The 25,810-nt window shown below is 43.1% G+C and overlaps 1 protein-coding gene across 1 annotated transcript in view; it reads right to left on the bottom strand.

Moving 5' to 3' along the window:
• Positions 1 to 25,810, bottom strand: part of RYR3 (ryanodine receptor 3) — a 479,585-nt gene that overhangs the window by 258,868 nt on the left and 194,907 nt on the right. The window contains exons 40-42 of the mRNA XM_054969918.1: positions 7,680 to 7,953; positions 6,469 to 6,583; positions 550 to 679 (exon numbers count right to left, since the gene is read on the bottom strand). Of these exons, the coding sequence (XP_054825893.1) occupies positions 550 to 679; positions 6,469 to 6,583; positions 7,680 to 7,953 (519 nt within the window). The remainder of the gene's footprint in view (positions 1 to 549; positions 680 to 6,468; positions 6,584 to 7,679; positions 7,954 to 25,810) is intronic.

Below are 25,810 nucleotides of genomic sequence, written 5' to 3'. Positions count from 1 at the left end.
TGCATGTTGCCCTCTAACCACTAACTGGAAATTTTCCAGCCCTGGGGAATCCTGTCTTGTGCCTCCTTTGAAAAAGAGGGACAGGGCAAAATGCTCCATGGTATTAATGCCATGAAGGTCCCTTTTCCAGGTTAAAACATTCCTGTTTACTGTTGCATTTAATTAAAATTATGGCATAACGTTAATTCATCTTGTTTTTATTTTATGGCCCATATCCCACTTGATTGTTTAGAGCTGCTTTAATACTATTTTTATGCAGATTTATCATGCTTTATGCTGCTTTTACTGGATGGTAGTTTTAAGATTAAGAGTCTGAGTGGATTCCATTGCTGGTGGTCTAGTTTAGTATACCTGTTCTATTGAGTTTTTGAATTTATTTTTACTTCTTCATTGTTGCCCAACTTGAGCAAGTCTCTGGAAAGACAGCGTACATAAATCTAAACATTGTTCTTGTTAACAACATAAAATGTCAAATCACAACCATGCCATATGACAAACTTGCAAAAGACAAATTAAATAACTGTCAGCTGCAAAAATTGTACAGCTTACCAAGTCCCACACTGCTGTTTTCAAGTAAGTAGCTTAGATGCTCAAACATAGCTTTTTGGTTTTGGCGACTGATTCGGCAGAAATAGCACAGGAACCGACAACAACTTGCCACCATTTTAGGAAATGCAATCTGTGGGAGGAAAAAATTGACAAATAATAATTAGTAATTTATGCTGAAGTTCCTCATGAATTAATATTCATTTACTAAAATGTATATCCTGCCTGCTGATGTACATACAGTCCACAGAATGAATAATGTATATTGAGGCCACAGAAATGAGGGCAGTCCCACTGTAGAGTTCCCTTGAAATGATAGGGACACTTTTTAAGTAGCTTTGGATTGGAGGCAATGTATCTTCTGCTGCTTTCATTTTCAACAAATGTATTCTTGTTTTCTTTTTTGGGGTGGGGGAGACAAATAAAGACTACTAACAAAATGCGTAAATCCAGCAACTGCTTTCTGGAACAAGATTGTTTTGCATATCCACCTAAAACTTAGCAGAAAAAGTGGCTTTACACCCTACATTCTGCAAGTTATTCTACAAAATGGGGGTTCTGACAGAAAATGCCAAAGATCTAATGGCGGTTGAGGCAAGAGGACATTTAAGGTAATTGCTCTGAGAAACAAATCTCAGAAAGTTTCAATCATGCAGGAGCTAGATATGCTAAATGCTAGTTCAATTGATCAATTCCTGTTAGAGACCACATCATAATTATATTTTGAAAGTTCAGATAATAGTCTCTAGGTGGTCTGTGATGACATCTTTTGAACAGGAAACTCAAAGAATAATGTGTAATGTGTACAAACTGTGCATATTCACCAAACTAGATTAAAGTGAAACAGCATTTACTGCAATAACTGTTATTCTCCATCTCAATAGTTTTTTTAAAAAAAAAAATTGAATAATTAGTCAATTGGTGTAATGTAGTAAAGTAATTACAGTTTAATTTATGATTATGGTAAGCTTTCCACATTCAATAATGCAAATGCTTTAAGAACATAAGATTCCAAAAGAATATTACAAAAGGCATTCTGAATGGATCCAGCAGCATTGCTATAAAAACTAGGGACATGTAATAAGATTGAAAAATTCAGAATTAGAAGAAGTGATTTTACAAGAAGGTAAAAAAGAAATCTCGAAAATTTATAAAATACTTCTAAAATGGCACACGGAAGATGAAACAGTTAAAGTCCAGATGGTGAAATGGGCAATAAACTTTCACAAAAAAATAACAATGGAATCCTGGGAGCATTTGTGGAAAAATACACTGAAGATTTCAACTTGTGCTAATATTAAAGAGAATGTATATAAAATGATGTATAGGTGGTATTTAACACCAAAGAAAATTGCGCTAGGAAATGCTAATATGTCAGACAGATGCTGGAAATGTAAAAAGCATGAAGGATCATTATATCACATGTGGTGGACTTGTGAGGTAGCTAAGCAATACTGGGGAGATATAATTGAAGTAATTAATGAGGTTTTGCAAACCCAAATAAATAAGTACCCAGAATTGTTGCTACTGAACTTGGGAATGGAAGATGTTCCAATGCAGTACAGAATATTGTTATTTTACATGATTACAGCAGCAAGACTCTTATATGCGCAGAAATGGAAAGTGCAAGAAATACCAACTACAGAAGATTGGATTTACAAATTGCTGTACATGGCAGAAATGGACAAAATGACAAGAAAACTGAAAGATCTTGATCCAGGAGAATTCATTGCAGATTGGGGGAAATTGAAACAATATTTAGAAAAAAAATGGGATGTGAAGGGAGGACTGTGGCAGTTTGAGAACTATTAATTTGTGATTTTATAAATAGAAGAGAGACGTAACTTTACCATTAATGGGAAAATTTAGCTATTAATTAACCTAAGCTAGTATTAGTATTAAGGAGACTTTATTAAAAACATACAGTTTAAATAGAGACGTAGAGAACGGATATATGTGGATTTGATATAGTATATATAAAAGAATCTGAATACGCTTAGAGTAAGAGTTATAATATATATATGATTTAGAAGAATATAGTTGAAAATAACTTAAGTAATAAGATAGGTTAAGGGTTGGAAAGCTGTTGGAAGTTTATAAGGAGGGGGGAGGGAAAGGGTGGGGGGTTGATATAAATTAGGTAAGAGGGGAAATGTTTGTATTAATTATGTACTCACCAATAAAAAATTTTTATTAAAAAAAAAAACTAGGGACATGTATTTCAGAACTCCCAATCTGAAAATATACACAAAAATCACTGGTTTGGGTTTTTATAATTTTCTGGAATGGTTACAAAAATCCAGGATTCTTAGACATTACAATCCCCCTAAAAATATCTGCGTAGTTTTTTGTAATTGGGTGATTACCATCATCATCATCAAGTGTCTTAGAAACACAGAGCTGGAAAGGACTCCAAGGATCATCTAGTCCCACTCCCAACCCCCTGCATAATGCAGGAAATTAACAGCTACCTCCCTATTCCCACTTCCCCAGTGATTGCTGATTTATGCACAGAGGAAGGCAAAAACCCTCCAAGATCCCTGGCCAATCTGGCCTGGAGGAAAATTACTTCCTGACCCCAAAGAGGTGATCTACATTACCCTGGGCATATAAGAAAGGGCCACTAGAGCCTACCATCAGCGTATCCCTTCCTTGCCCCTCTCACAATCTGCCTAAATTCATATCGAGTCATAGAATCATCATTGCTCTCAGATTGCCATCTAGCCTCCTCTTAAAAACCTTCAAAGGAGAGCCCACCACCTCGCAAGGAAACCTGTTCCACTGAGGAATTGCTTTGTCAGGAATTTCTTCCTAATGTTTAGCCAAAAACTCTTTTGATTTAATTTGAACTCATTGGTTCTGGTCTGACCCTTTGGTGCAACAGAAAACAACTTTGCTCCATCCTTTGTGTGACAGCCCTTCAAATACTTGAAGATGGCTATCATATTACTTCTCAGTAGTCTCCTCTAAGGCTAAATTTCCCCATATAGGACTTTGTCTCCTTTATTGCTCTCCTTTGGACACATTCCTTTGGTCAACATCCTTCTTAAACTGTGGTGCCCAAAACTGAACACAATACTCCAAGTGAAGACTAACACTTCATACTTCTGTTGATGCAACCCCCTCTGCAAGTAGGATGACTTGAAGCATCTTGTTCAGGGGCCCATAGGATTAGACCCATTTGTCCAATTTGCTTGCAACTTTGGTGTTCTTTGGTGGACAGGCATAGCTAGCAAGTTTGCTGTCATTTGGTTGAAAAACAGTGCCTCCACATACTCCCGAGTTTCCCATAGGGAATCATGGCAGAGTTGCAGTTCTACTTCCTGCCCTTTCCTCACTTTGTGAAAGGAAACAAACAGACCTCAGCAAGGAAGGATGGAAAACACAGAATTTTCAGTGCAAAAGTAAAACATTTTATTGTCAGTCAAGCACTTCAAGAATATGAAAATGAAATGAATGCAGAGTTGATTTTTTTAAAAAATGTCAGTGGCTGGCCAGTGCTCTCCTGCTAGGCCACTGCTCTCCTGCCTCCCCCCCACCCCTCAAGGGAATCAGTAGAGAGACGTGCACCTGTGCTGGCATCTGTTAAACTGAACCCCTTTGTTCCATCTATTTGAAACTTAGGAGATCTTTAGATTAGATTTGTGCTGAGCAAATCTGGTGCAATTGTCTTTATAAATAGCTGTCCCAGACACTTGAATATATTCCCCACTGAAAATAAAGGCTCCCAAACTCCAGAACCTGAAAAACTACATGGATTTGAATCCAAAATGCTCTACCCCCAAATCATCAATCTTGGATTTTCCCCTTCCCACTGAATCCTGAATCCAATATTATAATGAAATTTTTCTTGGAGCACCCGTCTAATAAATAGTTACATGCTTTATTACAGCAAGCGGCCTACACTATGGCCTGAGTATACTACATTAAATTCTTCTCTTCTTGCCCCTTAAGTGCTACAAGGAAAGCATGTATAGGGTTTTGATGGACTTCTACGATGTAGCAGCCAGTAAAGTCCAGCCAGTTCTGCATGCACAATAATTATGCATAAGAAACTTGAAGATTTCTTCATTCTCATGCATATACTACATGTAGAAAAAGAAAAACCAGGTATTTTCCATCTAAGTAAAAGCATCAAAATGTTATGTCTCAGCCACTTGCATCACAGAGGGCACGTCTGGGTCAATACTCAAAACCATTAGCAATGTTCTCCTGTCATCTGAAAACATTTGTTATACAAAATTTGTCTGCCTAAGTAAAAAGTTATAACCATTCAAGTGTCAAATAGAGTGCCACAAGAATTTTTCAGCTTCCTAAAATATCAGCAGAAAAAGTAACACAAGAATTCTGAGGCTTAAACACTGACAATGTCTTTAAAATATCTCCTGCTGGCACTATCCAATTATTTTATGAAGATTTTTTTAAACTCACTTCAACGCTGTTAACACAAGCACTTCCAAAAGTGTCCTAAAAGGTTTGAACTATGTCTGCTATCTCTTTTTGTCTCATCATGTTCTCAATAAAAATAAAAATAATTTTATCATTACTCATTATCTTAAATCAACACTGCTTTTTTTTAAAAAAACATATAAATTTCATGGGGTAGCCAAAACCAAAACAGAATCTTGTGGCACAAAGTAATGTCAGAATGATCCTGTTCTCATTTGCACCCTGCATATAACACTATCACTTTTTTAAAAAACTGAATATTTATTGATGCACTTGAAATTATAAGGTAAGAGGAAATCTGATTAAGATTGACTCAAAATGAGAATGGAGCTGGCAACCCATCTGAACTAGATTTGTTACTATTGAAAGAAGTGTTGTGAACTAGATTTGTTACTGCCTTAATGTTCTCTCCCAATAGAAGAAATATGTAGAGTTTCTACACTTGTTGTTATTCTTGGGGAGGGGAACCTGTGTATTTTGATGGTTTGAAATACATGTATATCATTGTATGTTATTTCATTACAAGTTATTTATATGGATTATTAAATTGTTGTTAATAGTGCAGTATCTACACCCTACAGTCACACACTTTGTACTTTATTTATATAGGTCTAATTGTGGCTGGGCTACTGTCCTTATCAACACAAAGTAATGTCAGAATGATCCTATTCTCATTTTCACTCTGCATATAACACAGCTCTTTCTCTGATTGCTGCATCTTTTAGATTCACTTTATAAATGTTTTTCTTCATGTTTGTGAACTGAAAGTAGCACTTAATATATCTAATGAAGTAGCTCTGGCCCATAAAAATGTATGCCATGATATGTTTGTTTATCTTTCTAGATTCAGCTGTCTGCAACACACTCCTGAGAACACAGTGGGAGCTGCAGCCCCAAAGGAGAACTGGCAGACATTAACGTCTCTTGAGCAAGTTCTTTCTCTGTTCACAGAACTGGAAGGAGGAAACCTAATTGCTCCTTCTGGCCACAATCCCCATAATACTCTGTGCTGAAGGTCCGCCTTCAGCAGCTTTTAGGAAGCAGCTTTTAGGAAGGGAGAACACTTGGTCCATGAGCACGTCCATTCAATGGCTCCTACCCTGTTCTGTAACTGGATGCAGGGTTGCAACCTTTGGAGCTACATCAATATGCACATAATGTATTTATCAAATGGCATTCTCAGTATCATAAGATTTTCTTTGTCTCCAGGTCTCCTAGTATTGAGCTATTTTTCCTAGTAACTACTACTGATAAACTGTATAGAACTGGTTTGGCTGAATTTTCACCTTTTTCTTTGTTATCACTTTATAACCCAATTCTAATTCTAGAAACCTTGTCTGTACATAACCCATGAATGTCAGTGAGAATTCTTTCATGCATAAGCAAAATATATCTTCCTTATTGTCTTATAATTTCTTCCATCTCCAGATGGCATTCTTTGCAAAAACATAATGATCACACAGGCAAAATTACCTGAGATTTGTCTCCTCCAAGAACATTTACCATTACTTCCATAACCGTCTCATGCATACCCAGGACTCTCATTAAATTAGGATGCTGATAAAATACTTTGTTGTTCATTATATCTCTATATGGAATAAGAAGAAACAAATTCAGTAAAACACTTTTTATGTTGTTCTATAAGAAATGTGGACTGTTGTGGTTTTTTTCCTTTCATAATGGAAGAGGCATTAAAAAGACAAGATAAGATTATGACACCTATTGCCAGGTGTATATTCTGTACTTCCTCTTTGCTATTTACAGTTTTAATTACATTCATCCCCTGATTCAGCAGCACTCACATTCCCCACTACAATGACCTCATCATCCATACAGAGTGTCAGTGCAATGAGCATGCAGACTAGCTGCAAATTACAAAGCATATCCTTGGATGTCCATCAAGAACCCACACAGAATGGAAGACATACATGGTGAAATGTTCATTGTGTTACAGATTACACCAACCAAATTAGACTTTAACATCACTATATTTAATAATAAACTGGCTGGTTCCCATATGAATGACAACAGCCAGAAAATCAGGCTATCCACAGAGAAGGAAAGGACTGTCCTAGGTTTTCAATAAAATGGGCTTGTTATACAACCAAAAGTACAAGAAAAAGGCTTTAAAATGGCCATACGTGGAGGGCAGCTAAGTATTAGTAAAAAGGAGGGGTCGTGCATGTGTGGGAGAAATCAGCTTGAGAGCTTAGAGAATCATGGAAATGTTTTTGATAGGATTCCAACTTTTCTCCCTTGCAACTCCTTTTGGGTCCCCACTTTGTTTAGCATTAAATATTAAAATGCTTTGTCCATAGCTAAGAGGGATAGCAGCATACATAATTGCATACATGAAATTCCAGGTTCAGTTCCAGGTAGCAGCAACAAAGACTTTGGATTGAGACTCTGCAGAGCCACTGTTAGAGCCAAGGCCAGAGCAGACATTTCTATGGTCTCATTTCTATGGATCAGAAAAAAAGTGTGTGTGGGGGGGGGGGGGCGTCAGTATGGTTCTATTGCTCTAAATATAACTGAGCCAAAACAATGTGTGTGATTATAGAGTTCTGGTTTTATACTGGACTTAAGGATCCACTATAGCCAAGGCTCAAGAACCAAAGTCTTCATATTCTTGTAGTAAGTTTATATTTAAGATTTAAAAGGCAAATGATGTTTTTATTTCATACCCTAGGCCATTAATCATAAGCAATTCCTCTTCTTTTCCCATCCTGACACTGAGAAGGGAGCGAATTTGACCCAGTGCTGCTAATAAATTGATTGTATCCTGCACAGAGGCAGCACTTATAGTGTAGGATTTCCTCAGAGCTTGCAGTAGCTCACCAATGCTGTCATATTGCCTTCGAAGGAGGTTAAACATAATGCGAACTAATTCTGGATCCTGGATCAGATCTTCTTGAGCCCAGCGAACCATAGTTTGAGATATCAACTCCTTCAAAGTAGCTGCAATGGAAGGTTAGAAAGGAAAATAAAAGAAAATACAAATCTTCAGAAAATAAGGTATTTCAAAGGATTGTTTTAATTCAATAATTTGAAAATACAACTAGCAATGGCAAAACAATGGATTCTCAAGGATCAAGGACCTTTAGCCAGGATACAATACCTCTCTCCCCATGTTGAGTGGAAAAGGCTTACACATTTGAGCACAGGGAGGGTGGGGTTTGGTAGTTTTCACTTTCAGCTGCATGTTGCATTGAACTGCACTCCAGAAGGTCACCTACACTTCAGGAGTGACGTTTCAGGCAGCATGAATGCCTGTAGTGACTGAGAAGTACAAATCAGTCTAAGTATACATGTGATATTCTGGACATAAATATCCATTTTCTTATATCAAGAAGCTGTGATTCAGCTGGGTAATTTTAGATTCTGGAATTAATAGTCTTAACCATTTAGACTATAGGTGCTGTAGTTTGTCTTGAGCCCCACTGAGCTTGTGAAGTAGGACCCCGATCTGTTACCGGGAGTGGTCTCCTTGGAATAAATATGATTTGTGGGGGGAATTAGCAAGCAAGGAAGACAGCTATATGAGAGGCAGTAACTGGGATCTATCACCGGTGTATACCAGGTCCCTTCCAAAATAGAACAAGCGAGTCTGGTGCTTAATATCAAACAATAACTTTTATTGAACACAAGAACTTCATGCACATACACACAAATTGCTGGGGAAAATAATTACGCGCACACACAGAGTCCTAGGAAATGTAGCCAGAGATTGGGAATAGAGAGAGAGAGAGTAAGTATATCTACCTATCCTGGAGAAGGAGAGGTCCAGTCTGCGGAGAAGAGGGTAGCTTCGAATGCCAGTGTCCTTGGCTTAAGAGAGCAAGAGGCTTGGACAAACCTCAAGGGAACAATGCTTATGGATCTGGAAGTGTGAACGATTTGAATGGGGCCAGAGCTCTACCTTTATAGATAAAATGTGCCCTGAGGTGGAAGAGCCCACCTAGCCGTTAGAACAAAGGCTCCAACAGTTCCTGGGTTAGACAAAAGGCTTGAGTACCTTGATTGGCAGCTGCTGGGGTGTGTGAATACAAATGTAAAACTAGTTCTAGCGCTGCAGAAAAAGGAGAGTTTGCTGATGAAGTTAAGTACTTTTAGGGAGGGACTGTCCTCTTCCAGGAATGACTGTCTATACTTATGAATGTCATTTGATTAGTTCCTTAATCAAGGACAGGAGATCTCATCACAGAAGAAGGGAAAGGAATGTGCTAAGTTGGGATGACTCTGCAAGACCTTTGTTGTACTGGGCACCAGCGGGGCTGGAGAGATAGTAAATCCAATCGCTTCTCAATCACTCCGCATTCTTGTGCAGCATTCCATTCATGCTGTGTTCTCCCGGATGGAATTTAGCAACTGCTGGAGGTCCTCTGGTGGCCAAACAGAAGCCATTTTAACTCCAGGGACTTGAACATTTTTAATATTACAAGCAGCCATATATACAAAACAGCTATTAAAATGGCGGAGGCCAGGCCGATCGCTTACAGATCTTCGCCCGAAACTCCATCCCTTCTAGAACTGTCAAGGAAGCACCCTTTAAAAAGTGATTTTTCAGGATATATATATAAAAGGTGAAGTGTTTGGCTTTGCTTGCCTTTCTTCTAAAGTCAATAACAAAACTGCAGGACTCTGTTTAGATTAATGTAAGAAAAACACAGACTTCAGCTAAACTTGAATTCCCAATTCACATTATCAAAGCTACATTTCTTGGAGTGTCTCGAGTAGTTGAAATAAACTATAAATCTAGAAGGCAGCTTTTGAAGATGATTTTTAGGAATGATCTCCATAAAGAACAAATGATTTAACATCTTTTCAGTCAACAAGAATACTGATTGGTGTAAGAGCCTGTGAAGAGATACTCCTCTATAACGTTCCTAAATTATATAGAACAAAACACATATCCCTTATTTATGTTTCTGGCATGTATGTTCCTGTTGCTTTCAATCAATAGAACATCTTTGTATGAGCTCTGCCTCCTTAGATTTATTTTTATACAATACAGAATGCAAAACTGTAAATGTAGAAAGGATTGCTATAGATGGGGCCTACTTACCTTGAAATGCCGTTAACGTTTTAAAGGATTAGTGATATACGTCTATACAATAATGCTTTCCACAATCTGGGGAGCTTCAGACAGCATAACGTAACACATTCTTGGGTAATGTGTATTATATCTTAATGATTGACTGGAAAGTTAATTCCAATTCCATGTATCCTTTAGAAGATAATCTCTGAATCCTAGCTGCTTTCTTTTATTGGAAATTATGCAGAGAAAGCATTGCAAATTTTTCAGACACTAAAATTTGCCAACATTTCTTTTAAATGCAGGTTAGGGGAGGAGAGATCTTCAGCTAGATAAGTATTGATGATTTAATGGGTAAACAGAGTCATGATGAAGCATGTATAAACAGTGAAATCAGAACTGGCTGTTCAAGCAGCTCATATAATTTAATACTAGGGAAGCAACAAGTGACATATTAGAGCCTCCTGGGGTTTGTACATATACTAAGCTTGTTGATTGTCTTTTCAAAGAAGCAGATGATGCAGCAGATGACATAAGAGCATGAATATGACCCAACAGGGAATAAAAAGGGGTTTTTTTTTTATTTTTGTTACTGGATACCACATAGTTTCAGTGACATCTTCCTTGCTTTAGGTTTTGTTTCATAGGAAGACACGTTTATTATGTAATGAAAGCTGGGAAAAGCTAAGAATATAATAATACTACAACGCGATGGCATTAAGCAGGCATTATTATGAAGACAAAGCAATTATCCTTCTGTATTATAAGGGGGCACTGAATTAAAGAAAAATAGTAACATTGATGCAGATGAAAGTACTGGGGGGCACAGAAAGAAATAAAAAAGCTAAAACATTTATGTATGAGCCAGTGTGTGGAGATATTGGACTGCTAATAGGCTAAACCTCCATGCTCAGTTAAAAATGTGTCTCGACAAGCCATTTTCCCTCCTTCCATTAGATAAATGTTTTCTTCAAAAGCCGGTTCTGGACTACCTCCCCAGGATACCTGGCAGGAAAGGCCATTTGACACCTTGAAGACCGCAGGAAGACATCAACAGGGTTCTTGATAATTAACTGAGTCCCTCACACCCTCACAGTTTTTGGTTCATATACAATAACCTTGGTTTGCAAGACAAAATCAAAAGCCCTTTCGTTTCTCACTTGCAAATACTATTCTGGTTATCTGCCAAAAAGAGCTATTTGCCCCTCACTGTTAGGGGTGTGCATAATGGAAAAAACAAGCTAAAACTACACACAGTACTTGGTGGTTTGGCTCGTTAAAGCAGCTTCCAGAACACTGAACCAAATCTGGTAAATGAGGTTGTAACGACTCCCTTCCACTGAAAAGTGTGTGTGTTTCATTTCAGTGCTTACCATGCAGAGGCTGAACAGTAGACACGGGCATGAATCGAAATACGAACCAAATTTCATGATGAATCGGGCCGATTCATGTTTCGTGAAACGCGTTTCGTGGGGTCATGGTTTTCACAGAATTCACAACTTTGGGGGCCGATTTGTTCAATTCGTGAATGATTTGTGATGGCAGACAGGCTGGCACCAAACCATTGATTGCCTAGACAACATAGGCCTGGAATGTCTGCAGATCTTTTGTTGCCATTGGAAACCCTAATCTTAGCCCACATAACCTTGATACAGAGGAGTTAGCTGTGTTAGTCTGTAACACCTTTAAGACTAACCAAATTTACTGTAGCATAAGGTTTTGAGAACCACAGTTCACTTCATCAGATGCAGATAACCTTGATAAGCAGCTCTCCCTGCCAACTGGAGAGCTTCCATTCTGCCCTATACAGCAAGGAGCAGGGGGGTTAATCCCCTAGGCAACTGAGGAGATGGACCTTCTGTAGCCTTGGGAACACCAATCTCATCCCTCCAAACCCTGTTAGGCAGGTCTGTCTACCAATCAGAGACCTCCTGTTCTGCTCTATGTGAGCATTTCTTATATAAGGCACAGCTCTCTGCCTTGTGCTTTTCAGTTCCAGTAGACTGAGGGAGAGGGAGGATCTGTTGCTGGGATTTGGAGTGAGAGAGTAGAATCGGGAGCTTTTGGCTTGGTTTGCTGCTGCTTTAAAAGAGACTGAAAAGTCTCTTTCTTATTTTCAGCTCTTGGCCGTGCTGGGAAGGTCGTTGAGTAAGGGTGCCTTTTTTCCTCCACCCCACCCAACCCCAGTCTCAGGGCATTGCCTGGCTCTGGGGCCTAGCTTGACTGAGGCCTACTTTTTTTCTTTAATTTTCTTTGTTTATATTATTATTTAGAGTATTCTTGCTGGCTTGTTGGGTGAGGGTGGGTGGAGGAGAGCCTGCTGAAGTCTCCCTGCAAGGTTGGCATCTCTGGGTATGAAGGGGGCCATTGAAGTTCCCTGATTCTGATGAATCATGAAACTAACAAATCGTTTTGCGAAGTGGGACAATTTCGTAAAAGTTCATGATTCGTGGAATGCAACGAAACACGAAATGCTCATTTTGTTTTTTCCCGTTTCATGCTCATCTCTACAGAACAGGCAGGCCAGACAGTTGGGGGTTGTCTGGCAGTATCTTGTTTTCTTTAACAGTAAGTCTGCTGCACATGCAACCAATTGGCTACAAAGGGGAGAGACTGAGCCTTTAGTGTTAACTCTGCTGGTGGGAAGGAGATGTGTATGGTGCACATGAGTGCATTTTTTTAGTGCTTCTTGGGCAATGAGTTTATGGAATTGGCATTGAGTTGTTCATAGGAATCAACAGTTTGCTTTGCACTAGGGAGGGGAGCAGTAGACACATGGTGCCATCAGCACCAGCATCACCACCACCAATTGCCCCCCCCCTTTTATGTACAATGCAAACTAAGGCCAGCCCAGCAACATACATATGGGTGTGCACACACATGTAGGTTTGAGGGGGAGGGGTCTCCATCTTCTAAACCCCTGGCTGCCTCAAAGGCTCCTGTTATGCAGATTAGGGTGAAAATTGGAAAGAAAAAGCAATTATTGAAGGAGAGTTGCACTAAGGAGGTCCCAGGAACGTGGAGTTAGTTTATGCCCATTCGGTGGCCTTCTGCTGCTGTTGTCCTTCCTTAGGTTCCATGGTGCCCCAGGGCCACTCACTGTGCCTTAAAGGAGTCCTCCAAAGGTAGTGGGTCAAGGAGCACCAGGAGGAATTTTATCTGGCTCAGAAAGCCTTCTAGCAGGCTTTTTGGGCTACTCTAATTAAAACTGTTAACCCAGCATTAAATGACAAGAAGGCAGCAGGCATATGTATGCATTGCATACTTGTATATGCATGCACACCCAAATATTTCTAGATTGGGATTCTGTGGGGAGAGACTGATCTGGTTAGATTTTTTATTTTTGAGCACATTCTCAAAAGTAGCATTCTCCTGTTCAGTTTCTCCTGTGATTCCTCCTTTTTTTCATTCAACTCTGAGTTAATAGTTTTACACGGAAAGGGAGACTGGCGGTCAGCAACCTGTCCAGTCTCTTACTAGTAAAAAAAATAGGGATAAAAGAGGGCAAACAGTGAGAAGGATGGTGGAAACAGGACTATCCTAAATTTACATGATCTTAATACATTTAATATGGTTTCTTAATAAATTTCAAATTTCCAAATTTAATACGGATTCATTATTAAATTTCATATGGTTTCTTTATCTGCTGTTGTTCAAATGTTGGAAATAAATACATGGTTTGCTGTTCTTGATCTACAAGATGCAAATTTTCATACTTCCATCCATCCATGCAACAGGAAAAATCTTTGTTTTAAATGTGGGCATTCAGTTTTTCAGTATTCCCCAGTATACTGTTTTGCCTTTGTGCTTGGCCATGGCTCCAAAAGTTTTTTACTAAGTGCATAGCTAGGGTTGCCAGCCTCCAGGTGGTGGCTGGAGATCTGGAATTACCACTGTTCTTCAGGCTATGGACATCAGTTACCCTGGAGAAAATGGCTCCTTTGGAGGGTGGACTCTATGGCTTTATACCCCACTGAGCCCCCTCCTTTCCCCAAATCCCACCCTCCCCAGACTCCACCCCCCAAATCTCCAGGAAATTCCCAACTTGGAGCTGGCAACCCTATGCATAGCTCCTGTAGTAGCCTTTTTGCATTCTCAAGGTTGCTCTGTGTATCCCTATTTAGATGATTAGCTTATTGCAGCAACTTCAGAATCTGAACTCACAGATCACTTAATTCTAGTTCTTGATACTGCCCAGAGATTGAGATTAGTTGTTAATTGTGTGTGGGGGGGGGGGGGGTGGACATTTTGTGTCCTACTCATCAGATATATTAGAGATTAGGAATGTTTGGCTTTCTTATTTTCCTTATTCTCCATGCACACATTCTAACTGTAATATTGATCACTGATTAATAAAAGCTATTAGACTTTTTTATGTTGTGATTCTTCAGTTCGTGGCTTCAATCTAAAGACCGCACCTTGGTCAATTGGCCTCTTGCTTTTGTTAAACTATTTGGCAGGTATTTAGATTTGGCTGTACCCAGGTAGAGTCTGGTTTAGCCTGAGACTTTCTTCTCCAGTCTCAGTGTGAGGACTTAGCTGGGGCGGGGGTGGTGGTGGCAGCCTACTGGTTCAAGGACAGCTGGAACCTGGCTTTGGCTTTCCCCTTCCTGAGGGCTCTAGGTTTTGAGTCTGTGAACTCCTTCACAGAACTGACCAAGGATGCTAACAACTACAGACAAGATCTGCTTCCCAGTCTATAGGCATAATTTTAATGCACCTCTCTCTCAAGTAGCAAACCTGCTCTGTTAAGGGAATGCAATTCATTCCAGAATGGATTGAAATTGTTATCACTGGCCATATTATCAACCTGCATAGCATTATCTTAGTGAGTTTTAGCATTGGCCTAGATCTAGTCCATTTCTGCCTCTAGAAAGCATTGCATACATCCTTTGGCTCATTACATAAGTAAAAATACTGTTCCATATCACCAGCATACTGATAAGAGCACTTCAGATCCTCAGACAACCTCTCTAGTTTCACACAGATGTTAAACAGATAAGACAGTAACCTGAAGAGGCCTGTAGCACAACTGAACAGAACCAAGCAACTATCTTCCAATAGAAAGGAATAGAACCACTGGAGCATGACATCCCCAACACCATCGTGGCTTACTGGTCCAGGAAGATACTAGAGGCATGGTATCAAAAGCCACCAAGAGGCCATCAAATATCATTATGGTTGCACTTCCCAACCTGTTTCCCAGCAGAGATCATCAGTCATGCTAGTTTCAGTCACAAAACCAGGATAAAAACCACAGGATCTTTTTGACATAGATAAAGAAGAGCTCATCCTGGCCTCCACAGGTACCTGCTAGCCAAAAAGAACCCTGGGTTGGGACACAAATTTTGAAAACCTCCCCCAATGACTTCTCGACTTGTAATGCCTGATACTGCAGGAGAGCCAAGGTTTGATATAAAAACTGAGAAATTAAGGCCAGACTACATGTTATCCAGATGCCAGCACATAAGATCATAGACAAGTTTCCAAGAGAATTTGGATAGCCCTGGACAATGATTCTATTTGATGGCTTCCTGAGGACTCAGCAAAATTTAGGCTATTTTTAACAAATAAGGGTTGCAAGACAATAATTGACCTTCAAGAACCATCCAGGAATCTGCCTTAAATGCAGACTTCTCTGGAAATTGAGTCAAGGTTATGGCCTAAGCCATCAAGCCACTCCTTGACCTTTGTCAACAGTCATTAGTCAACCCATCACTTAGGTAGTTCAATCATCCATTTCTGATCCATCTCATCTTTCTATTACCTCATCTCTGGTTCCTTCTTTTGGCCTGTATCTTGCAGAAAGAGAAAACAGAATCCAATAGGAACCAGGGGGAAAATTAAAAAGCCCACAGCATCACATGCATTGTCACATAACATTCGGTAAAAAATGGAAGTGATGCATGGTAGGCTCTAGGAATTGGTTTTACCATAGTGTTTCTGGCAAGTCCTAGAGCTTCTTACATCATTGCTGTTTTTTTAGCTGGAAGTGATGTGATGTCACTGCCAGTGTTGCATTCCCCCATATCCCCGCCCACAGCCCTCATGATGGTTGCCTGGCAACCCTACATAGAGAGTAGATTCTGACTTTAGACTAGCCAAAGGGAGGAACATCCAGCGTAAATAGGATGGTTTCCACTTGGAATCATCAGATTTATTTGCTGTTGCTTGTTATTGAAATGTTGGTGTGATTTTATATGTTATCTAGTTATTTCTAGGTCAGTAGCTCCCCAAACTTAATATTTTACATTGCTCTTTTCAATCAACCTATGTTTCCCTGCTTTTCTTTGTTTTATTTTACATGTTCAATAAATATTAAAACCCAGGTACAATCTGCCTTATTGTCTGCTACCACAAAACTCTTTCCAAGGTATTGTCCAGGTTTCAGTTTGTTTAAACATAGACCAAAGGACCCTTGCCCTTGGGATCAGAAAGGTCATTGTGAAGAAGCATTCATTTGAACTCCCAGATTTCAAAGCAACAGAATCCATTTCAAAGTGCCACTGAAAATGCCCTGAAATGGACTCCGTAAGATGTGAAACAGAGAGACAAAAAAGTGGCAACAATAACTGTTGCATTGGTTTATACTAGGACAGATGGTCCATCATATGGATCCAATGATCGCATCCTTTCCAATTTTCATAAGATGGGCCTAATTTTTCTCTCAGCAAGAATTTGATAAAACAAGGACATTGCTCCCCTAGTGGGAATGAAGAGACAGACAACGTTGTTGGATCTAAAGGGCCACTTTATTATTTCAACCTCAACATTAACTTTAAAGAAAATTGCAGCAAGGGTAAAGCGGTACAGGACAAGCCACGTGGTCATTCCAAGACCCCCGCCTTGACCTGCTTGGGCGAGCCCCGAAGCCCCGGGTGCGAGCCATCCCTAGAGATGGCACGGATACCCGGCCAGCCTGGCCATTTTGGTTCCCCCTTCCAAGCTCCTAATCCTCAGCCGTACAGCAGTGAGGCCGGACTTGTGCATGGGGTTAACCTAGGCAGCCTGCCCACGCGCGCTGGCAGCCGTCACAAGCAGTACCAACCGCTCCTAGCAGACCCCTCTTCCCTGCCAATAGGGAAGCGCCAAGGGTGCTCACCGGCCCGCTGACTAAATCCCAAATTCAATCCTGCCAGAACACCCTACCAGCACCACCCTAATCCAATATCCAGCACACCTGCAATGGTGTAAGGTAGGCGAAAAACCTCTCATCCCAGGCCAATCAGAATAAGAGGAAAAAATTCCTACCTGGCCCCTGAACGGCAGCCGGCTAAACCTACACCAAAAAACAGGGTGAGGAGGGTGGGCCGAGCTTCAGCAGCAACTGAATGCTGCGTAGGCAGAGCCACCGAAACGGCTCCTGGCTCCGCCCACGCAGCAGTATCCCGGATGCCCGGGAAAGTCACTGCTCTCCCTCCGCACAGGGGAGCAATGGCAGACCTCCTCCGTAGCAGCCGCGGCTGCACGGAGGAGGGATCAAATTGCTCCCCTAGTGGGAATGAAGAGACAGACAACGTTGTTGGATCTAAAGGGCCACTTTATTATTTCAACCTCAACATTAACTTTAAAGAAAATTGCAGCAAGGGTAAAGCGGTACAGGACAAGCCACGTGGTCATTCCAAGACCCCCGCCTTGACCTGCTTGGGCGAGCCCCGAAGCCCCGGGTGCGAGCCATCCCTAGAGATGGCACGGATACCCGGCCAGCCTGGCCATTTTGGTTCCCCCTTCCAAGCTCCTAATCCTCAGCCATACAGCAGTGAGGCCGGACTTGTGCATGGGGTTAACCTAGGCAGCCTGCCCACGCGCGCTGGCAGCCGTCACAAGCAGTACCAACCGCTCCTAGCAGACCCCTCTTCCCTGCCAATAGGGAAGCGCCAAGGGTGCTCACCGGCCCGCTGACTAAATCCCAAATTCAATCCTGCCAACGCAAGGGCCAAGCCTCTGCTTAGGCCCCTGCGCCCCACTATTGGCCTAGGGCCAACCTAAGCCCTTGCTGCAGGTCGTTGAGGAAAATTTTATTGCCAGCCTCTGACAGGTGAACCCCATCACTGCGATAGAGGCTGGCAATTTCGGCCCTTATCCTGGGGTGGGGTAGATAAACCCCTAGCCCCTCACCCAGGGCCTTCTGAATGGCCCTATTGGCCTTCATCCTGGCCCTTTCTATTGCCTGCCGGTCCATCGCCTCACGCCATACTTTGCGGGGCAACATAGCCGACCACATTATGAGAACCCCCGGCCACCTCAACAAAATTTCCTGCATGTCCCACCTGGCCTGCAAAGACAAAGCCCTACCGTGAATAAACCCCAGGTCATTCCCCCCCAAATGAATGACCAGTATGTGTGGCACAGGCCCTCGCCGCTGCCCAAATAACAGTGGCAACAGACCCGGCCAACGCAGGCCCCGACGGCCCTGCCATTCCACCGAAGCCCATTCACTCAGACCTAGCTGGGATCCAACAGGAGACCGCCTGGCCTGATGAGCAGCCCAAAACACCATGCTGTGCCCGCAGATCAAAATCCGTCGCTTCTCTCGGCGAGACACAGCACCTAGGAAACATCAATTAGTAAACACTCAAAACTGCTGTAAAGGGCGAACATAGGAACGGTAAGCCGAGGATCTCCACCTGCCCACACCCTGGATATCCTGAGCCGAATACCCCATTGCTGCCGCAGTGGATGCAGCTCCAATCCGGAAGGAATGGGTTCCAAACTTAATCCCTACCAATCCAATCATGGACAACGCACGTTCAGTAACGGTCCAAAATTGAAATCGCGTCAAGGGGGATCCATCAACATGACAAAATAATACCCCAGGGGCGACCTGTCGCACCTGCCTATATCTGCGCAATGCCCGAACCGGACACAAATCTAGGTCTGCGCAGGTCCCCAGGTGAAGGACAACCCCCTTCTGTCTCTGATCTGTTTTGGATTTCCTAATCAACAGGGAAACCCCACCATCAACAAATTCCAAATCCTCCACCCGTAGAGCCCGATCAGACCTATCAGACTTGGATCGAGCTACTAATTCGCTAATCCGCAAAGCCCCAAAAAAGGCCGTAAGGGCAGCAGCATGAAACAGCTTAATCTCAAACTTAGAACTACAAACTGAACCCCAAGTGGACACCAACCGTTTTAACACAGAAGGTGATATTGGCTCCCTGCGGTCGACACAAGGCCCCACCTCGCGAGCCCAACCCTCTAACATTTTTCTCACCCGGAAGTCCCCCGTGGCCTCTGAGAACCCCCGAGCCTTACTAACAAACGCTAGCGCAGAAAGCTGGCCCCTAATTGATCTAACCGCTAGTCCACGCTCCTTCTGATACACGCAGAAGCGGATCAGGTGCTCAACGGGGACTGGCCAAACCAGCTGCAGGCCCTCCCCCTTCCTAAAAGCCAAAAACTGCCCTACTGCTCTGTCGTAGCTGCGCCGTGTGCTGGGTGCCACCGCGAGCCTAATGGCCCTGAAAGCTTCGGCTTCCCAAGGAGCCATAGTTCCGGGGGCATCTGTGCAGGAATCTGGTCTGCCTCTGGAGCCAGCTGCCAAAAGCGCCCCATCTGTTGGCGAGACAAAGCGTCTGCCACCCCGTTGCTTACCCCAGGCACATGTCTAGCTTTAAACAAAATATTCTTCTTGAGACAAAGCAACGTAAAGGCACGAACCAGCCTCATCACGCGCACAGATTTCGAAGATAAGGAGTTGACAACCTGAACCACAGCCATGTTGTCACACCAAAAGTGGACAACATGGTTGGCCAACTCCGCCCACCAAAGGTGTACTGCCACTAGAATAGGAAAGAACTCAAGGAACGTCAGGTCCTTGACCACACCTCTGGCATGCCAATCAGGAGGCCACTGTTCAGCGCACCAGTGCCTACGGAAATAGACACCAAAGCCTGTAGATCCCGATGCATCGGACGTGACCTGAAGGTCCGCCTCCAGCAACAGGTCGTCCCTCCAAAAGGTAACCCCATTATAACCATCCAGGAAGTCGGACCAAACGTCCAAATCCTCCTGCATATCCCTAGAAATCCGAAGGCGATGATGCGGCGCCCTCAGCGCCGACATGGCCTCGCAGAGCCGCCGCAAAAATGCTCTTCCAGGAGACACTGCCTTACATGCAAAATTCAAGTGGCCAACCAGCTGCTGCAGCTCCACTAGGGCCACCTTGTGCTTTGCCCTAAATTCCTGAAGCCTAAGTTTAAGATCAACAACCTTCTCCTGAGGGAGACGGAAACACTGCTGTAGAGTGTCTATCTCAATTCCCAAAAACGTCAGCACCGAAGATGGGCCCTCCGTTTTCTCACCTGCCAATGGGACACCCAACTCCTCAGCCAACTGAGTAAAAATACCAAGCAACCGGGCGCACTGCCCAGTCCCAGCCTCCCCAGCGAACATAAAATCATCTAAATAATGACAAGAATTGCGACTATGAGCCCTACGCTGTAACTCCCACTCCAAAAAGGAGCTGAAACACTCAAAAGTCGCACACGAAATGGAGCAGCCCATAGGCAGGGCACGGTCCATATAATACTTTCCTTCAAAGCAAAACCCCAATAATTCAAAATCATCAGGGTGAACTGGGAGAAGGCGAAATGCAGACTTAATGTCGCATTTAGCCAACTCCGCCCCAATGCCACACCGGCGCACCATACTGACTGCCTGATCAAACGACGTATAGCGCACAGAGCATAACTCCTCAGGAATAGCGTCGTTCACAGACTCACCTCTAGGAAAGGAGAGGTGATGAATCAGGCGGTATTCCCCAACCGCCTTCTTCGGCACCACTCCCAACGGGGAAACCCTCAAATTAGGAACTGGGGGGAAGTCAAAGGGGCCGAGCACCCGGCCCTCAGCACACTCCTTACCTATCTTATTCCGAACAACATCCTCCAACCCAAACACCGAACGTAAGTTAGAACACATATAAGGGGAACGGCCCCCTTGAACTGGAATTCTAAAACCAACTGAAAAACCCTGCCACAGGAATAATGCATCCTGCTTGCGTGGATAAGCCGGCAAGAGCCTCTTAAGGACCTTCAGCCTTATTGGGCTGGGGCCCTTTACCAGGAGCTTGCTGTTTGCCGGCTCCCGCGCCGCCATATCCTCGACCCCCACCCCCTGGCCGTGCCTTTGGGCAGGAATTATAAGGGTGGAAGCCCGCACATGAAGGACATTCGTGTTTAAACCTGCAGGGCTTACGCGAACATGCTCCCTTGAAGGCAAATTCCCAGCACAACAGCCGGGGTTGAACCGGCTGCCCCGCTGAAGAGCGGGTATTGGACACAGAAGGCGCAGCAGACCGCTGTACGACGTGCCCACTATCGGATCGATCCCCCAGGTTCGGCTTAGATGGCGACATAACCGACAGCCAAAGCTGCTGGTGAATTCTGTCCCAAGGTATGCTGGGGTTAAGGGCCGCCCTCATCCTGAACTCCTCATCGTACTGCATCCAAGCAGCACCCGAGAAGCCAGTATAACCCTTATATATGATATCCAGGTATTGAAAAAGAGCAACAGCCCTATGAGGCTGAGCCCGAACTAGCACCCCAGCATAAATCAAGAAACCCGGGAGCCAATTGTGCCAGTTCCTATCGACACGCCTCCTCTTGAGCCTCTCTTTGTCCCTGTCATCTAAGTCATCCTTGTCCTTCTTTTCTAGCTCTCGGAAAAGAAGGGAAAAGACGTCTACATACTCTCCCTTAATGATCTTATCCCGCGTGGCTTGAGTTAAATGATCCCCCAATGGCAACGCAGCGTCACCAAAGGGGAGAGCATTGAAAGGGACATTCCCATACACCAATGGTGCATAAGGATAGAAACCCCAAGGACCCCCTGGGAACCCTGACCACATCCCAGCCTGAGGCTGCCCCCAGTTATGATCCAATCCCCCTCCTGTTACCTGCGCCACCGCGCCCTGCTGAACACCTCCAACTCCTAACCCAGGACCTGGCCATGAACCATGGCTGCCGGCCGTCCACGGTCCTGGCAATTGCTGGTAACTACCCGTAGGTGCCAATTGACTCCCACGCACATCAGCCTGCCCCCAAGGCCCCCAAGGCCATGGAAAAGTGTTGTGTGGTGCGACATCCTTACCAAGCCCTTCCAAGGGTTCCACAGCCAAAGCAACCGGTGCAGGATCGACCACAGCCTCCGTCACCACCTCCACCACTTGTTGCTTCGTTGTATCAGTCTGCTCCGTCGTCATCCTTGTTTTGCTAGACTCTCCAGATGCCAGCCCTGTAGCACCTTCCAGAACAGAGAGACGCCTTAGAATTTCTCGATTAACAGCATCCCTAGCTGCCCCTCTTATATTTCTGGATCTATTCCTGTCTGCCACCGCCCCCGTAGGGACGCCCTTATCTCGCTCCAGGGCTTCAATCCTCCGTAAGATCTCCAGTTGGCTAGCTCCCCCATCCTCCTCTTCCGAGGAAGACTCGGCCTGAACAGGCCTCTTAGCCGGGGCTTTCGCCGCTGCCTTCTTGCCCTTTGAAGGGCCACCCCCTTTTTTAGGAGGCATACCTTGATCCCCTTGGGCACACTTAACCAAGCAGTGACCACCTAAAATGGCCGCCTGTAAAGGCCAACGGACACCCAAAATGGCCGACGGCCAGTCAAAAACACAATGGGGGTTGTCCCTACCTGCCTCCCAAGACCACCACGTGCAGTTCCCTCCCAGCCGCCCACGCACTCAATGCCCCCACCGGACAAGCTGGGAGAAGGAATCAAATGCCCTTTTAAAGGAGTTAATCAAAGGAGGGGGGGGGAGGGGTAGGTGGGAACACCACCGCCCCAATTAGCTACCCCCCCACCAAAAACCACCAAACACTACCCAGACCCTGAAAAGAAAAGTGGCCTGGCAAAAGTGCGCTCCCGCGCTGCTGATGGCCCACAAGGCGCAGCCTGCACCAGCAACGCTGCCCAGATTGCAGCAGCCGCGGCCGACGTCCCGCCGCGCAATGCCGCCTCCTGCACCGCCGGTGCTTCCTGCAGCCGCGCCTCCGGCCCTCCGCTGCAACCGTCGCCGCTCCCCAGAGCCAGGCCCCGCAGCCCCGAAGCTCGGAGAGAGACACGTCCGTCAGCCTCCGAGCTTCAGCAGCAACTGAATGCTGCGTAGGCAGAGCCACCGAAACGGCTCCTGGCTCCGCCCACGCAGCAGTATCCCGGATGCCCGGGAAAGTCACTGCTCTCCCTCCGCACAGGGGAGCAATGGCAGACCTCCTCCGTAGCAGCCGCGGCTGCACGGAGGAGGGATCAAAATGATCTAACTTAATTCATAGTTCTAAGAATCCTATTAGCATCCATCCAAAGAATCAACCTGAATGTATCCATAATAACCTGACCAGATAGTAAATAGTAGAATGAATAATCACTAATTATAGCTGTTGTGAATGGTCACTGTGCTTTTCTCACACACTTTTCAGCTTTGCACTGAAATATCACAGATTACATATTGTGTGTTTCACAGCCTTTTAACCACAATGCTAAAAAGAAATCTCCCCTCTATGTCATTGTGTGTATATATACATAGTTTATCTGTAGACTGATTTCATGCATAGGATGATGAGTTCTAACACAAAAAACATATGCTATAATAAAATCTGTTAGACTTTAATGAAGAATCCTTTTTGTTTTGGTTGCTTATTAGAAAATCACTGCTTTAGCATTCATTAGCCTGAAGCTGCTTCTGGAAATATGTCCAGAGGAGTTAGCTATGTTGCAAAAAAGCTATAGTTGCAAAAAAGTAAAAAGTCCAGTAGCACCTTTAAGACTAACCAATTTTATTGAGGCATAAGCTTTCGAGAACCACAGTTCTCTTCATCAGACCTGACGAAGAGAGCTGTGGTTCTCCACAATGGATGTCTCCTTTAGAAGCGTTTTCACGACCAAATGTGTTTTCAGTTGACAAGATGGTTAGATATAAAGACCTGTTAGATGATAATGGAAGATTAAAACAAAAGAGGAATTTCAGAAACAAGGTTTTAATCTAGACTGGTGGTCAAGGTCTCAGATAGAATCCAGATATAACAAAAATAACAAATTGGGAGGTTTCCAATTAGAGCAAAATACTTTTGAAAAGCTATTATGTGACTCGGATGAAAAACTGATTAAAAAGATGTATGTATTCTTAATGCAAATGAAGAAGGAAAACAAGAGAATAGAAGAATTTAAAAATAAATGGTCACAAAATTTAGGTTATAGTACTGATCCAATGCAATGGAATAGGATATGGAAAGTGAATGTTAAATTAACTAAATCAGTGGCGTTTAAAGAAAATTTATATAACATATTTTATAGATGGTATTTAACACCAGATAGACTTGCTAAAATATATAAAAATGTATCTAATAACTGTTGCAAATATGAGAAACATAAGGGAACATTCTAATATATGTGGTGGTCTCGCAAAGAGGTATATAAATTTTAGATAATGGTTCATAGACTCTTACAAACAATCTTACAGATTTCAGTACCATGGTAACCTGAAATATTCTTGTTAAATTGTGTACCAGAAGACTTGGATAAAGATCAGAAATGTGTTATTATACATGCAGTGACAGCAGCAAGAATTCTACTAGCTGGGTGACCTTGGGCTAGTCACCCACCTCACAGGGTATTTGATGTGGGGATAATAACATACTTTGTAAACCGCTCTGAGTGGGCATTAAGTTGTCCTGAAGGGCGGTATATAAATCGAATGTTATTATTATTAGCGTTTTATTGGAAAAGACCAGTAATACCCCAGCAGGAGGAGCTAATAGCGAAAATAATAGAAAATGCGGAACTAGACAAATTGACTTTACTAATGAAAGGATAAATTGAAGAAGACTTTGCTGCACCATGGACCCCATTCTACAACTAGATGAGAAATAAATATAAGGACCCGAATGTTGTAATTATATGATGGCAATATTGTAACTTTTTATTAATAATCACAGTTCAATGATGACCGCTGGAAAATACAGATAAGTAGAGTGATATTTCAAGCAGAATGTATGCTACTTTTGAAATTTGTTCTCCTCTTTCCCCTATCCTCAATGGAAACTAATAAAAAATATTTTTTTAAAAAAAAACATTAAAGTTGGTTAGTCTTAAAGGTGCTACTGGACTTTTTACTTTTCTGGAAATATAGTGGCCCCACCTAACAAGTAGTGTCACCAGGTGCCCACTGGCGGCAGGCAAACTCCATGTGATTGGGCTGATTATATTAACCCTGGCATAATGCCAACATTTCTGGGCACACTGGAAGTGTCATCATTACACAGGAGCACATGCTCAGCCATTCACATGAGCTGCCTGCTGATGGTGGGTGATCTCCTCTTTAAAAATCAGCCCCAAATATAGTGAAAATGAATTAGAAGGGGCATCATTATGCAGGCTTCAGGAGTGTGTGTGTGGTGATGCACATGTGAAGAAGACCTCAGGGGTGAATATGCACCCCCCCCAACACTCCTGCTAGTGGCCGAGGGGACCTGGAAATCCTACTAACAAGGAAGATTGGCTATGTGCCTACTAGACCAAAACATCAAAAATAAATCCCAGAATGTTTCCAATATTATCAGCTCCAGGGGAATTGCTCCGATAGGCAGCTGAAGGTTTTAAATTAAAGTATCAGTGCTGAACATGCAGAAAGAGATTGTCATCCATTTCTTTTTCCAGTTTTATTTTCATTCATTATTATTCAGTTCATTAAGCATTGCAATGAATAATGAATGCCCTACTAATTACCTCTAAGTGATTGATAACTGTCTGGAAGAATTTTAGTAAGGGCTCAAGGGA

This window comes from Eublepharis macularius, chromosome 2 (genome assembly GCF_028583425.1).
Source record: "Eublepharis macularius isolate TG4126 chromosome 2, MPM_Emac_v1.0, whole genome shotgun sequence".
Classification (NCBI taxonomy): domain Eukaryota; kingdom Metazoa; phylum Chordata; class Lepidosauria; order Squamata; family Eublepharidae; genus Eublepharis; species Eublepharis macularius.
Note: the sequence above shows the minus strand (reverse complement) of the source record. Positions and strands in the feature narration are given on the sequence as shown.